We start from the raw sequence: 15,834 nt of genomic DNA on the forward strand, positions 1-15,834 counted from the left end.
TCTTTCCGACAGACCTGTTCATTCAGACGCTGTCTTTCCGACAGACCTGTTCATTCAGACGTTGTCTTTCCGACAGACCTGTTCATTCAGACGCTGTCTTTCCGACAGACCTGTTCATTCAGACGCTGTCTTTCTGACAGACCTGTTCATTCAGACGCTGTCTTTCCAACAGACCTGTTCATTCAGACGCTGTCTTTCCGACAGACCTGTTCTTCACCTGAGAACGGCTGCTTGCGTTGTGGCCGAAACGTCGTGAGAATTGTATTTTATTATGTTTGGTTTTTATTATTTCCCTTCTACGTGACTTTACCGACAGAACCAAGAAGATATTTAAATGCCCACAAACACACACACACAGACAGACGCTGGCTCGCTCGCTCGCTGGCAGCACGAGGCTGACTCATTTACAACTCTCAGAGGATCGCTCCGCCGGAAAACAAATAGTGCCGCGATTCGATTTGCCGGTGAGAGTTTCGCGTTTTAAATCAATGTGAAAAAAATTATAATGCAAGCTGGTTTTTCAGTGGGGTGTTCGTAAGTTGGACGTTTGTAAGTGCAGGTGTTTGTAAATCGGGTGTTCGTAAGTGCGGGCGTTTGTGAGTGAGATGTTCGCCTTTGATCTTCGCCCCTGACGGGTTCACAGCGATGATCGTGATGATCACGTCACTTTGCTCGATTCAACACTGGAAGCAGGAAGGCTTCTTCAACTTCTCACCGCCGCTGATAATTGTTGTTGTAATCGCCGGTGAAACCTCGCGGCAGTGACTCGAATTGTAAATGTCGTTGTTGGGTTTACTCTCCAACCCAAACATCAACCGGTTTCATGCTGAACTTAGTTAATTAATTGGCCGTGTTTTCTTTATGCGACAAGCGTTACCACTTAGCCGTGTTGGGTGCTGGCGTTGGTGTCTCCGGGTTTAACGACACAATATTCATATTTTCACGTGATCTAGCCCCAGGTGCCATGGGCTTTTAGGGGTCGTTGTCAGGGAACAGCGGACGGTGGTTTTAGTGAAGAAGTCACGTGCGGATGATAGCGGTTGGGTTAAAGAGTCTGGGGTCGTAATTAAGAGTGGGCCATGGCACAGTGGTTTGACCCGACCTGTTGTTATTCACAATAGCCACCGTCCTTGACTTACGATCACAATTCGTTCACGGTTCGTAAGTTTTTAAATGCCGATTTAAAGCTTTGGTGACTGCAGGGATTCATCTTCTTGGTTCTTTCGGTAAAGTCACGTAGAAGGGAAATAATAAAATAATATAAATAAAGCTTAATAAAAGACATTCAGAAGCCCTACAATTGCTACTACATTGGTGGGCCATAAGTAACGGCCTGCTTCGAAATTGCGGTATTTTGTGTGAAAATTATTTTGTTTAAAAAAAACAAAATTTGCATTAATAATAAAGTAGAAGCCTGGGGACTTCATGATGGACCGGTCATACACCTCGGCAGCAAGCAGGAATAGTTGGAAATACATTTCGGAGGCAACCGTTCGACAATTTGGACACGAGAGAGACTATCCTGGATATTTTAAGACCCCAACGGCTCCCAGCTCCGCACCGTATTTGGGCGTCGATTTCTCGTTACGACATCCGGGAATCGGCAACGATGGGGGGTTGAATGCGAAACGCCGCGTTGGCAGACCCCGAACCGGTTGATCTCCGACTTCTTCTTGAGCAAGTGAAGGGAGACCACCGATGAGACGCCCCGAAACTTCGACGGGGAGACGCTCCGACGTTCAATTGGGGATCGCACGATGGTCTTGGGTCAGAGGTCGCAAATGGGTTTTGATTCCTTACCCGTACCCGTACCCGGCGGCACCAGGGTCGCAAACGGGTACCCGTACCCGGCCGGGTACGGGTACCCGTACGCTACCCGTACCCTACCCGAAATGAGTGACAAACGGTTACTCACCGGTGACTCACGGCCTACCCGTACCCGTACCCGGCCGCACCAGGGTCGCAAACTGTTACCCGTACCAGTACCCAGGCCGGGTACGGGTAGCCAGGTATCGGGTAGGGTACGGGTATCGGGTACCCAGTTGCGACCTCTGTCTTGGGTACAAGGACTCGCGTCTTGTTCCACGCAAGATTGCAGCTGGTGCGAGAATTGCAGCACAGAGACCATCAAAGCCGCCTGGAGCGCTCGCTTGCTTGCACTGAACGTGCAGACTAAGACGACGCTTTCGTTACAAACTGAATGATGTCGGACGAAGCTGATTTTCGCCTCGACGGCTTCATCAACAACTAAAATTTGCAGGTTCCGGGGTTCGTGCAGAATGACATCGCGTCTCCATGAATTCTTTTCTATCAATTAGAGTTTGTGTTTTTATTTCACTTTGGCCAAAGCAATTGAGGCGATTGCTTCTTATGGCCCAACCTGCACTACTGCTGCTGCTGCTGCTTGTTAAACCTGTTTGCCGTGGGCTTTCCCTGCCGCCCTCCCCCCGTGTGCGACCGTAGTTGCTGCAGGGCCGAGGTGGTGGCAGCGCATCTCGGAAGAGTGGGCAGTTGGGCCGCCCGCACTTTCCCCCCGCTGCCATGGAAGCCGCCAACAGGTACAGCGCATGCGCCAGTTAAGAGCGTCACGCGTCATAACGGTGCGGCGGGCTCCCGTCGGGTGAAACCGCCGAAGGGCGGAGAGCGTTCGGGGACGAATTGCCATTAGTTCTGGAAGTTCAGCGAAGGACGAAAAATAATACGCGACAATCGCTTCAAACAGCAATTAAACATTTACGGCGGGAGGGGGGAACCGATACCACGAGCGCACGTCACGTCGCGAAATGTGATCCTTGCGCATCCCTGAGATGAAATTCATCCCCGTGTGCAATGCAAGCAGCTTCTGCGAAACGCCTCCCCTGTAACACCACCACCGCCACCATCGCCGCCACGGTACCACAAACACGATGACGACGACGACGGAGATGATCGCAGCGGCGCGGGCGATGTTGGTGTCGCAGCACGCCTCCAACGCGGCGACCCGAACGAGCCCCCAACATGTCGCCGGGCGGCTGACGAGCGGCGAGCCGGAGGACAGCGGGAGCGGGGACGAGCTGGGCTACATGAGCAGCGTGCGGGCCGCCCAGTCGCGCGTACTCCGGGCCACGTCGCTCACCCGGCGGGAGTTGTGCGGGCCGGTGGCCTGGCGTAGCCGTGGCGGCGGGGCCGACCGGACCGCGGGCGGAGGAGGCGACGACGACGACGACGAAAGCGGTGGCGACGCCGATTATTTTCGACCAGGAACTCAGCTGCCGCCGGACTGGGAGAGCGAACGGACGTGGCTCGGAGGAGCCGGCCAGGGGGACGAGACGCCGGGGACACGGCAGACGGATCGGCAGCCCGACGGTGACCGCCCGGACGGGGGGCTGGGCGCCAGGCCCGTGGCCGGTCTCGCCGCGCCGCTGTGGCTACGGCCGAGGGCGGCCACCAGGGCTGACCCCACCATGAGGCGGGACCCGGAGCGGGCCGGCGGCAGTCGCCGTGGCGGTGGCGGCATCGGCGGCGGCGGCGGCGGCATCGGCGACCGTTCGACGCTGGGGTCGGGCGCCCACGCGCCCAACGGCCGGGCATTCTCGGCATCGTGCGAGACGCTGGGCTCCATCTCCGGCTCGTCGTCGTCATCGTCGTCTTCAACGTCCGCATCCACGACGCAGCAGCAGCAGCAGCCAGCGCCGGCTGATGGCAAGAAGAGCTGGCTGGCAGCGCTGCGGCAGACGCCGCTCATGACGTCGCTGCTCAAGCACCGGCTCGGACGCACCAAGTCGGGCCGCGGAGAGGAGGTTCGAACCCCCCCCCCGCCACTCTCCCCCCCCCTCACCTGTCCCTAGGGGTAACGGCGAATTGGGGGCGACTGCCCCCCCAAGGTGGTGTCAGATGTAACGCTTCCGGTTTATGATAATTGTTTTTTTACCCTTCAATCTGGCAACAAAACTGACACCTTTTTTACGAGGAGTCATGTTTGCATAGACCACAATGCCTGCGGTCATAATGCAAACAAAAAACACAACTCTGATAATGTATGCACTGGACTTAAAGTTGACTGGTCCACACCCAAGACAGCTTTCCTCAGAGCCTAGTCTCACATGGTGTTGGACCAAATGACGCCAAAAAGACGCACAACTCAAAGACAATGCACAATCAGAGTATGAGAGCTCGGGGTAAGCAAAAAAAAAAGGTGTCAGTTTTGTTGCCAGAGAAAAGGGTAAAAAACCAATTATCACATTTTTACTGGCAAATGAGGTTCCAATGGTGCTTCCGGTTTAGTTTGATTGCGGTGTTGGTCACGGGGTGTCGGGGGAAGGCCTTCATCCTGGCAGCGAATCGACTGCGGCTATTCTTGCCACCGCCGTTCCGCAATTTGAGTTCTCGCTTCTCGCGCAGGTGGCCGGCGGTGGAAAGCTTCCCCCGGGGCGCTCCCACGACTCGGTCGCCACCTCCGCCGCCGCTGCCGCCGGCGGGGGCTCCCGCAAAGGCCCGGCCTCGTCGCCCCCGACGGGCCAACCCGGAGCGCCGCGCGGCCCCTCGCACTACACCTCGCTGCCCAGCCTGGACGCCCCCGCCGGAGCCGCCGGAGCCGCCGGGAAGGCCGGCAGCCTCTCGCGGGCCTCGGGAGGTGGCGCCGCTGCCGCCGCCACTGCCGCAACCTCGTCCTCGGCCACGCTGGCCACGCCGGGGGAGAGGCCGCAGAAGGGACGCGCCCACCACTGGTCACTGCCGAGCCTCTTCAAGATGGCGTCGCGGAAGCCGTCAGCGTCGGAGGAGGCGAGAGAACGGTCGGTGACCGCTGCAGACGCTCGTGGGCGCCGCTCGTTGTGTCGCTCTCTCTCGCTCTCTCTCTCGTTCTCTCTCTCTCTCTCTCTCTCGCTCTCACTCTTACTCTCTCTCACTCTCGCTCTCACCCGCTCTCTCTGGGGTTGAGTGTGAGGCCATGTTGCAGGCGTGGGTGGGTTGATTCTAGGAACTTGAATTATGAGAAGAGACAAGACGTTGGGAAATGAGTGACAAACGGTGACTCACCAGTGACTCACAGCCTACCCGTACCCGGCCGCACCAGGGTCGCAAACGGCTACCCGTACCCGGCCGGGCACGGGTAGCCGGGTATCGGGTAGGGTACGGGTATCGGGTACCCGGTTGCGACCTCTGATCCCCGCTCTGTGTCTCCCTGCAGCTCCGCCAAGCAGCAGGACGACCGCAGGGAGGGCGGCGGCCCTTCCCATCACGCCTCGTTGCCCCGGCTCGACTGGCCGGGCCCGGCCGGCTCCCACGGGGGCCACTCGCCTGTCGCTCTCCCCGTCTCTGTCCGACCACGAGGCGCGGAAAGTGGCGCTGATGCCCGGCGGGAGATATCTGTGCGTGCCGTCGATGATGTCCGTCGGTCCGGGTCCGGCCAAGGCCTTGAGCAGGTGCGGCGAGGCGGCCCCCCCCCCTCCCCCCTTGTTGTTGTGCAGAGGTTTCTGGGAAGCTCAATGGGGTGGTGGGGGTGGTGGTTGTTGTTGTTGTGGTGGTGGTTGTGGTGGTGGTGGTGATACGACAGACCTGGGCCTGTCCCGAGACCTCCTGTCAGCGAGCCATCGACACTTCACGTGGTAGCCTCAAAGTGCACCTGGCCTGGCACAGACACCGTGGTGACGTCACTTAGTGGCGAATGGCGCGGGTTTTGGTGTTGGTGGTAATGCTCGCCCTCACCGTCAGCCCCACCCACTGCTCGGGTAGCTCCGCCCACTACACAGGTAGCTCCACCCACTACTCAGGTAGCTCCACCCACTACCTGGTTAGCTCCGCCCACTACACGGGTAGCTCCGCCCACTACACGGGTAGCTCTGCCCACTACACGGGTAGCTCCGCCCACTACTCGGGTAGCTCCGCCCACTACACGGGTAGCTCCGCCCACTACTCGGGTAGCCCCGCCCACGAGGCCAGAACATTTAAAATGGAGATTCTCGCTAAAACTTTGGGGACGGGGAGACACGGGGACACGGAGAGTCACTTTGCAGTCATGGATTCTTGAATGCATCTGTGCGAAGCGTTATGTGTGTGTGGGTGTGTGTATAGAATATACCCTTAACCCTGAGCCTAACTATAACCCAAAACCATAGCTCTTACAATAGCCCTTCTCTCTAACCCGAAATCCTAACCCAAGTCCTTAACCAAACCCTGATGCTAACCCTGTGACCCCCCGTGACCCTTCCCACGTGACCCCCACGTGACCCCCCCACACGCAGGAGCGAGGGGAGCATGATCGACGACTCGGAGGTTGGGGGGGACGACGTGGCGGCGATGGCGGTGGCGGCGGGCGTGGGGGGCGACCGCCGTCACCACCGTCACCACCACCACCACCGTCACCACCACCACCTCCTCCTCCCGGGGAGCCGGCCCCTGTCCGAGGGCCGAGCTCGCTCCGTGGAGGAGCTGCTGGAGAGGCGGCCACGAGCCGCGCGCCAGCGCGGTGACGGCAGCGGCGTCTGGAGCCGCCGGGAGCGGGGGGTGAGCGAACGCCGATGGCGATGGTGACGATGGTGACGATGGTGACGATGGTGACGATGGTGACGATGGTGGCGATGGTGGCGATGGTGACGATGGTGACGATGGTGACGATGGTGATGATGGTGACGATGATGACGATGATGACGATGGTCACGATGATGATGATGGTGGCGATGGTGACGATGACGATGGTGACGACGATGACGATGGTGACGATGACGATTCACGACCGCTACACCGCGGAAAGCTACGACCGCTTGAACGTCCTTCCGCTCCTGCTGTGCTCGGTTCTCCATCATCACCATCAGCTACGTGTCATCATCTCCTGTCGGAATCATCATTATTCTCATGATACGACTACCACTTGTTAACCCCCATTCATTAATTCCATTCATCATCGTCACAGATTCGCACCCGCTGCTTCCTCTCGTCTATTTCATTCAGCTCATCTTCATCACAAAGACAAAGATCCCCCGTGTAGCCTTAACAGACTGTAGCGGCAAGTGCTGTTAGCGAGTAGCACCTATGAAGGCCGGCATGGCACACGAGGGGGTGGGTGGCCAACACCACGCCCGGTCGCCTTTGTCTCCCCAGTGGCGATGTTTACGACACACCTCACCAGGTACTCATTTGAGGCTGAGTCGACCTAGGGGAGGCTCAGGACCGGTTCAGATAATCGTCACTGGTGTTGGCCATGAGCGGGAATCGAACCCGGGTCGCCGGGTTCGTAGCGCCGCGTAGCGCTAACCACTGCACCACCGCTCCTCACACATACAGACAGACACACACAAACACACACACAGACACACACAAACACACGCACAAACACACGCACAAACACACACACAGACATGCACACGCACAAACACACACACAGACACACACACACAAACACACACACAGACACACACAAACACACGCACAAACACACACACAGACATGCACACGCACAAACACACACACAGACACACACAGACACACACGCACACACAAACACACACACAGACACACGCACACACACAGACACACACACAGACACACACGCACAAACACACACACAGACACACACACAGACACATGTGCGCGCGTTGTTGCCCTGTTCTTAATTCTGCGTAAAGCGCCTTGATTAAGGCGCTTTGTAAATTCCCTTCTGGTCATCTTCATCCGCGGTCGGTTTCTGTCGGGTTGGGTGATTGTGTGAACGTCACTGTTGTGTCGTGGACTCCCTCCTCCACCCGACAGCGGCCGATCAAAAGCCGCTATGTCGTAGCTCTCTTCCATACGTGACCTGGCGCTCGCAAATAATAGCTCGCACGAAGTGGCTCACCATCATCATCATCAACACGTGGAAACATACAGCCGTGGTGATGCTAAAATGTGGAGGGGAAAGACCGCAAGAGCCGGAGAAAAATCCACGCGACCACGGAGAGAGAGAGAGAGACGCGGCAAACTCCAAATATACAGCAGCAGCAGGCGTCAGAGTCGGGATCGAACCCACGACCTCCTGTATACCAGGCGAGGTAGTCAACATCTCCTAGCCACCGTGATGATGATGAGAGAGAGAAACACAGACTCCAAATATACAGCAGGCGTCAGGGGGTCTGGATCGAACCCACGACCTCCTGTATACCAGGCGAGGTAGTCAACATCTCCTAGCCACCGTGATGATGATGAGAGAGAGAAACACAGACTCCAAATATACAGCAGGCGTCAGGGGGTCTGGATCGAACCCACGACCTCCTGTATCCCAGGCGAGGTAGTCAGCATCTCCCTAGCAACCGTGGTCACGTGAATAGAACGTGGCCCAATGCGATGACAAACAAGTGAGAAGCTTTACCCGTTCCCAGGAGTTTTCCGTGATTTTTGCCGGAAGGAGGGATGGGGGGGTAAAGCCTTTACGGCTTTCAAAATCTCCATAGTACCAGCAACAAAAAAAAGAGTCCCATAGGTATGTCTGCTTAACCCCGAGCATGTTAATACTTTTGTTAGATTTTACCCCTTTCTGGCAAGAAAACAGGAGTTGTGTTGATATGTCCACACAGCAAATAGACACAGCCTGTTTCAAGGCATCAAATTACTGCATTAAACACACACAGACGGTCCTTGTTCAAAACGTTCAAACAAACATGCACCGATAAGCATACACGCATTGTCATTGAAACTGATTGGCCCAGCAGCCAGAGGTCGCAACCGGGTACCCGATACCCGTACTCTACCCGATACCCAGCTACCCGTACCCGGCCGGGTACGGGTAGCTGTTTGCGACCCTGGTGCAGCCGGGTACGGGTACGGGTAGGCCGTGAGTCACTGGTGAGTCACCGTTTGTCACTCATTTCAGGTAGGGTACGGGTACGGAACGGGTACCTGTACCCGGCCGGGTACGGATACCGGTACCCATTTGCGACCCTAGTGTGGCCGGGTACGGGTACAGGTAGGCCGTGAGTCACTGTTGAGTAACCGTTTGTCACTCATTTCGGGTAGGGTACGGGTAGGGTACGGGTACCTGTACCCGGCCGGGTACGGGTACGGGTAAGGAATCACAACCCGTTTGCGACCTCTGGGTCTCGGGAACATCGGTGGGCCACATATCACCCCCTACTGACGTATGTCCGCTAGTGCAGGTAAGTGCACCGTGTGTTCATGGCGTTGCATATGCATTTCCTATAAACAGGTCCCTGCGTGGTCGGCTGGTAGGAACGAACAAATACGATACGAAGGGAGAGTTTGAGGCCTAGTTCTAGGCTTTAGGCCTAGCTGTAGGCTTTAGGCCGCTGTGAGTTAATTTTTAATTTAAATGTTTTAATTAAAAACTATCTCAGGGAATTATAAGGGAATGTTACACTTGTTTAGCCAGGAAAGCCTCACTGAGTCTAAAGGTTTTTGTAGGGTCCTGCCAAGTGTTTGCAATAGGGGGCGATGTTGCTACACCTAATCGGACATCGGACGGACGGACGGACGATATAATCTATTGTAGGCTGGTTCACTTCGTTCCTATCAGTATAATAATGTAACCATAGTGTTGTATGCTGCATTGTCTTTGAGACTGATTGGTCTACACCAGAGGCAGCATGTCAGACACGAGTGCTGAGGCGTGTGTGGTTAGTGCAGTAACGGGAGTCATTGCAAAGGGCTTCCAGTCGGCGTTTGAATATCTTATTGCCAGAAAGGGTTACAGCCCCATTCTACTTTTCGATGTAAAGCTTTCGTGACTGCAGGGATTCATCTTCTTGGTTCTTTCGGTAAAGTCACGTAGAAGGGAAGTAATAAAATAATAAAAATAAAACATTATAAAATACAATTCTCACGACGTTTCGGCTACAACGCAAGCAGCCGTCCTCAGGTGAAGAACAGGTCTGTCGGAAAGACAGCGTGGCCGAAACCTCGTGAGAATTGTATTTTATTATGTTTTATTTGTATTATTTCATTATTTCCCTTCAACATGACTTTACCGAAAGAACCAAGAAGACATTCTACTTTAGTTTCACCAAAAACCCCGTTAACGCGACACTTCTATTTCCTTTGTTTTTTAAACGATCAGAGAACCAAAGTGAGCGGGGGGGGGGGGGGTGGTGCAAGACCGGGCTGCCGTCGATGACGCTGTGCTCGCTCGCATTGCCCCTCGCAGGAAGCGGAGGCCGGGCCAGGCCCGTCGGAGGGCCGCGACATCGTCCCAGCGGCCGCCCTGTCGGGCCACTGCCCGCCGGGAAAGACGCCCTCCGTGGACAGTGTGGACGACGACGTCTTCGTGGAGGAGCCGTCCGGCGGCAGCGATGCGGGAACTTCAGGAACGCTGCGGGTTTGCGGGACGACGGAAGCGCCAGGAATTCTGGGAAAGCCGGGAACTCTGGGAGGGTCTTCGAGCTGGCCGGGAACGCTGGACGTGCCGGGGGCTGGCAGGACGAACGAAGCGCCGGGAATTCTGGGAATTCTGGGAGGGTCTTCGAGCGGGCCGGCAACGGCAGAAGCGCCGGGAATTCTGGGAGGCTCTTCGAGCGTGCCGGGAACGACAGAAGCGCTGGGAATTCTGGGAGGCTCTTCGAGCGGGCCAGCAACGACAGAAGCGCCGGGAATTCTGGGAGGGTCTCCGAGCGGGCCGGGAACCGCAGAAGCGCCGGGAATTCTGGGAGGGTCTCCGAGCGGGCTGGGAACCGCAGAAGCGCCGGGAATTCTGGGAAAGCCGGGAACTTCCGGAAAGAGCGACGACGACGACGACGACGACGACGATGACGACAGCGACGACGGTGACCCGTCCGCCGTGGCCACGGACGCCAACTCGTTCATCCTGAGCGCCGCGTCCTTCGCCGGCCACGGCGGCGACTACTACCGGAGGGGGGCGGCCCCCGGGGGCTACCGGGGGCCCCGGGTGGGCAGCGGCCTGGAGCTACTGGAGGAGGCCTACCCCCTGATCGTCGGGGGCTGGTTCCGGCGCGGGAGCCTCCGGGCGGGACCCGGGCACGAGCTCGCGGACGGGGAGGCCGCAGACGGACCGCCGGAGGTGCAGCGGCAGCAGGAGGAGGAGCGGCAGCAGGAGGAGGAGCGGGAGGAGGAGCGGGAGGATGAGGAGGAGCTGGTGAGCGTTTTGAAAAGCGTCGGGGGTGTTCTTTTTCGTCTTGATTTGAAGCTTTCGTGACGACGACCGCTTGTGTTGCGATCGAAACGTCGTGGTTTGTTTCATTTGATTCGATTTCTAACCTAAGTGACTTTACCGACAGAACCGAAGAGCATACGTGTAGTTCGCCTTCAACAGACAGGGAGGCCATTTATTATTCCCCTGTCGATTTTTGTTCTTGACAGGGAGCTACGGCAGAGGTCGCAACCTGATACCCGTACCCGTACCCTACCCGATACCCGTACCCGATACCCGTACCCTACCCGATACCCGTACCCTACCCAATACCCAGCTACCCGTACCCGTTTGCGACCCTGGTGCGGCCGGGTATGGGTACGGGTAGGCCGTGAGTCACTGGTGAGTCACCGTTTGTCACTCATTTCCCAACGTCTTGTCTCTTCTCACAATTCAAGTGCCTAGAATCAACCCACCCGCGCCTGCAACATGGCTTCATCGCAGAGGTCGCAAACGGGTACCCGTACCCTACCCGATACCCAGCTGGGTACGGGTAGAGTACGGGTACCCATTTGCGACCCTGGTGCGGCCGGGTACGGGAAAGGAATCAAAACCCGTTTGCGACCTCTGATCTACGGGGTGCGGGTTGCGGAGAGCTGCTTCTCGTTCTCTGCTTCTTTCGGTGAAGTCCCGGCGTTTCAGGTCGCAACACAAGCGTCCATCTTCAGGTGAGGTGAAGACGGATGCTCGTGTTGCGATCGAAACGTCGTCTTCTCTTTTTGGTTATTTCGGTAAAGTCACGTAGAAGGAGAATAATAAAATAATACAAATAAAACACAATAAAATAATTCTCACGACGTTTCGGCCACAACGCAAGCAGCCGTCCTCAGGTGGAGAACAGGTCTGTCGAGAAGACAGAGTCTGACAGACCTATGGGTAATGTTATTCTATGGGTAGTGTTAGTCTATGGGTAATGTTATTCTATGGGTAATGTTAGTCTATGGGTAATGTTAGTCCATGGGTAATGTTAGTCTATGGGTAATGTCAGTCTATGGGTAATGTTAGTCTCTGGGTAATGTTAGTCTATGGGCAATGTTAGTCTATGCGTAATGTTAGTCTATGGGCAGTGTTAGTCTATGGGTAATGTTAGTCTATGGGTAATGTTAGTCTATGGGTAATGTTAGTCGATGGGTAATGTTTGTCTCTGGGCAATGTTAGTCGATGGGCAATGTTAGTCCATGGGTAATGTTAGTCTCTGGGCAATGTTAGTCGATGGGCAATGTCGTCCCCAGCGCTCCAGCCTGCACCGCTCCCTCGCTCTGCTCAACGGAGACCTGGAATCAAACTCGGCGGCTTGCGCGCAGATCCGGACCACCCTCTCCACCCTCTCCTCCACCTCCTCCACCTCCTCCACCTTCTCGTCCACCACCTCCACCTCGTCGCCGTCCCAGCGAGCGCTGCGTTCCCGCAGCCCGCGCCGCCTGCTGCAGCGCCTGGAGGCGGTGCTGGACAGCCAGGACGCGATGGGCGGCCTCCTGGGGTGCCTCGGCCGGCAGCACCGGCAGGACGGGGCCGACGTCGCCACGGTACGGAGGAGGCCCACCGCGCGGCCACGACGGCGTCGATTGATGGTGACGACGACGACGATGGTGACGATGATGGTGACGACGACGACGATGGTGACGATGGTGATGGTGACGATGATGACGATGGTGACGATGACGATGGTGACGATGGTGACAATGGTGACGATGATGATGATGGTGATGGTGACGATGGTGACGATGGTGACGACGATGATGACGACGGTGACGATGGTGATGATGACGACGACGACGATGGTGACGACGACGATGATGGTGACGTTGGTGACGACGACGACGATGGTGACGATGGTGACGATGGTGATGATGGTGACGACGATGGTGACGATGACGATGGTGACAATGACGACGATGATGACGATGGTGACAATGACGACGATGACGACGACGACGATGACGATGCCCGCCGACGATAATCCAGCAAACCGGCTACGGCCGCCCCACCCGCCGATCTTGTGGCCCCACGTCGCCGCCCGCCCTCTTGACGCGGGCCTCACCCTCTTGACGTGGGCCTCACCCTCTTGACGTGGGCCTCACCCTCTTGACGCGAGCCTCACCCTCTTGACGTGGGCCTCACCCTCTTGACGTGGGCCTCACCCTCTTGACGTGGGCCTCACCCTCTTGACGTGGACCTCACCCTCTTGACGTGGACCTCACCCTCTTGACGTGGACCTCACCCTCTTGACGTGGACCTCACCCTCTTGACGTGGGACCTCACCCTCTTGACGTGGACCTCACCCTCTTGACGTGGACCTCACCCTCTTGACGTGGACCTCACCCTCTTGACGTGGACCTCACCCTCTTGACGTGGACCCTCACCCTCTTGACGTGGGCCTCACCCTCTTGACGTGGACCTCACCCTCTTGACGTGGACCTCACCCTCTTGACGTGGGCCTCACCCTCTTGACGTGGACCTCACCCTCTTGACGTGGACCTCACCCTCTTGACGTGGGCCTCACCCTCTTGACGTGGGCCTCACCCTCTTGACGTGGGCCTCGCCCTCTTGACGTGGACCTCGCCCTCTTGACGTGGACCTCACCCTCTTGACGTGGGCCTCACCCTCTTGACGTGGACCTCACCCTCTTGACGTGGGCCTCACCCTCTTGACGTGGACCTCACCCTCTTGACGTGGACCTCACCCTCTTGACGTGGGCCTCACCCGCCCTCTTGACGTGGACCTCACCCTCTTGACGTGGGCCTCACCCTCTTGACGTGGACCTCACCCTCTTGACGTGGACCTCACCCTCTTGACGTGGGCCTCACCCTCTTGACGTGGACCTCACCCTCTTGACGTGGACCTCACCCTCTTGACGTGGGCCTCACCCTCTTGACGTGGACCTCACCCTCTTGACGTGGACCTCACCCTCTTGACGTGGGCCTCACCCTCTTGACGTGGACCTCACCCTCTTGACGTGGACCTCACCCTCTTGACGTGGGCCTCACCCGCCCTCTTGACGTGGACCTCACCCTCTTGACGTGGACCTCACCCGCCCACTTGACGTGGACCTCACCCTCTTGACGTGGGCCTCGCTTCGCCTCGCCCGTCTCTCCGCAGGCCGCCGCCGGCGCCGGGAGGCCGCGACCTGCGCCGCCAGGTGACGGAGGCCCTGGCCCTGCTGCCGGGCCTGGCGCGGCGCGCACGACGCTGCGGGGCCGCGGTGGACGGGGCCCTCGGCGGGGGCCCGGGGGGGGAGCGGCCCTCGTGCCGGCTGCTGCTGGCGTCCAGGATGCCGCTGCTGCTGGAGCAGCGCCACCTGGAGCTGGTGGTGCGGGGCCTGGAGCAGCGGCGCAGGCTGGGGCTGGGGTAGCGGGGGGGGGCTGGGGGGGGGGTAGCGGGGGGGGGGGCTGGGGGGGGGGTAGCGGGGGGGGGGGGCTGGGGCTGGGGTAGCGGGGGGGGGGCTGGGGCTGGGGTAGCGGGGGGGGGGGCTGGGGCTGGGGTAGCGGGGGGGGGGCTGGGGGGGGCTGGGGGGGGTCACGGGGGGGACACGGGGGGGGGGGGACACGGGGGGGGGGGGTTGAGGGGAAGGGGGACCGGCTGCTATGGAGACAGAGAGATGCGGAGACAGGGAGATGTGGAGACGTGGGGACAGACAGGGAGACAGGGTGACGTGGAGACGGGGAGACAGACAGGGTGACAGGCAGGGAGACGTGGAGACAGAGATGTGGAGACGTGGAGACGTGGAGACAGAGAGACAGAGAGACAGACAGGGTGACGTGGAGACGGGGAGACAGAGAGACGTGGAGACAGACAGGTAGACAGACCAAGACGGTGGCTGTTGTGACGTTGTAAACGTGCAGGGGACAGCGAGAGCACGGGGTGAGCGTGGGGGGAGCACGGGGGGTGAGCACGGGGGGTGAGCGTGGGGGGGGAGCGTGGGGTGAGCGTGGGGCGGAGCGTGGGGTGAGCACGGGGTGAGCGTGGGGTGAGCGTGGGGGGTGAGCGTGGGGTGTGTGGTGTGTGTGTGTGTGTAGTGAGTGGTGTGTCTGTAGTGTGTGTGTGGTGTGTGTGGTGTGGTGTGTGTGTGTGTGGTGTATAGTGTTTGGTGTGTGTGTAGTGTGTGGTGTATGTGTGGTGTGTGTGTGGTGTGTGTGGTGTGTGTGGTGTATGTGTGGTGTGTGTGTGGTGTGTGTGTGGTGTGTGTGTGTAGTGTGTGTGTGTGTGGTGTACGTGTGGTGTGTGTGTGGTGTGTGTGTGGTGTGTGTGTGGTGTGTGTGTGTAGTGTGTGTGTGTGTGGTGTATGTGTGGTGTGTGTGTAGTGTGTGTGTGGTGTGTGTGTGTGTGTGTGTGTGTGTGTGGTGTGTGTGTGGTGTGTGTGTGTAGTGTGTGTGGTGTGTGTGTTAGCGGCACGGGCGCTACCAAAACGCCGCTTTCGACCCCAGCCGGTCCCTGGGCCTCCCCTAGGTCGACTCGGCCTGGACTGAGTAGCCTTGCGTAGCGGTGGCGTCGTGAAACCTCGCCACATCGTGGGAAGACAAAGGCGGCCGGGCGTGGTGCTGGCCACCCACCCCCTCGTGTGCCACAGTGACGGCCTTCGTAGGTGCTGCTCGCTAACAACACTTGCCACACAAACAACACTTGCCACACCAACAGCACTTGCCACTCAGCGATCTGCAAAAATCTGCACGGCGGAATCTTGGTCTTTGTGTGAGTGGGTGGGTGAGTGAGTGGGTGAGCGTGTGGGT

General features: G+C 58.1%; 1 protein-coding gene across 1 annotated transcript; it reads left to right on the forward strand.

Moving 5' to 3' along the window:
• The first annotated feature begins 2,906 nt into the window (after positions 1 to 2,906).
• On the forward strand, positions 2,907 to 15,577 carry LOC133362976 (collagen alpha-1(I) chain-like). Its single transcript, XM_061581955.1, has 8 exons — positions 2,907 to 3,779; positions 4,381 to 4,795; positions 5,168 to 5,402; positions 6,222 to 6,483; positions 10,109 to 11,053; positions 12,340 to 12,633; positions 14,207 to 14,455; positions 15,554 to 15,577. Exons 1-8 carry the CDS (start codon positions 2,907 to 2,909, stop codon positions 15,575 to 15,577), a joined length of 3,297 nt encoding a protein of 1,098 aa, XP_061437939.1.
• The last annotated feature ends 257 nt before the right edge of the window (positions 15,578 to 15,834 follow it).

The sequence above is a fragment of the Lethenteron reissneri genome, unplaced genomic scaffold, assembly GCF_015708825.2.
Source record: "Lethenteron reissneri isolate LAM-NWPU_2019-01 unplaced genomic scaffold, ASM1570882v1 scaffold_1638, whole genome shotgun sequence".
NCBI classification, from domain to species: domain Eukaryota; kingdom Metazoa; phylum Chordata; class Hyperoartia; order Petromyzontiformes; family Petromyzontidae; genus Lethenteron; species Lethenteron reissneri.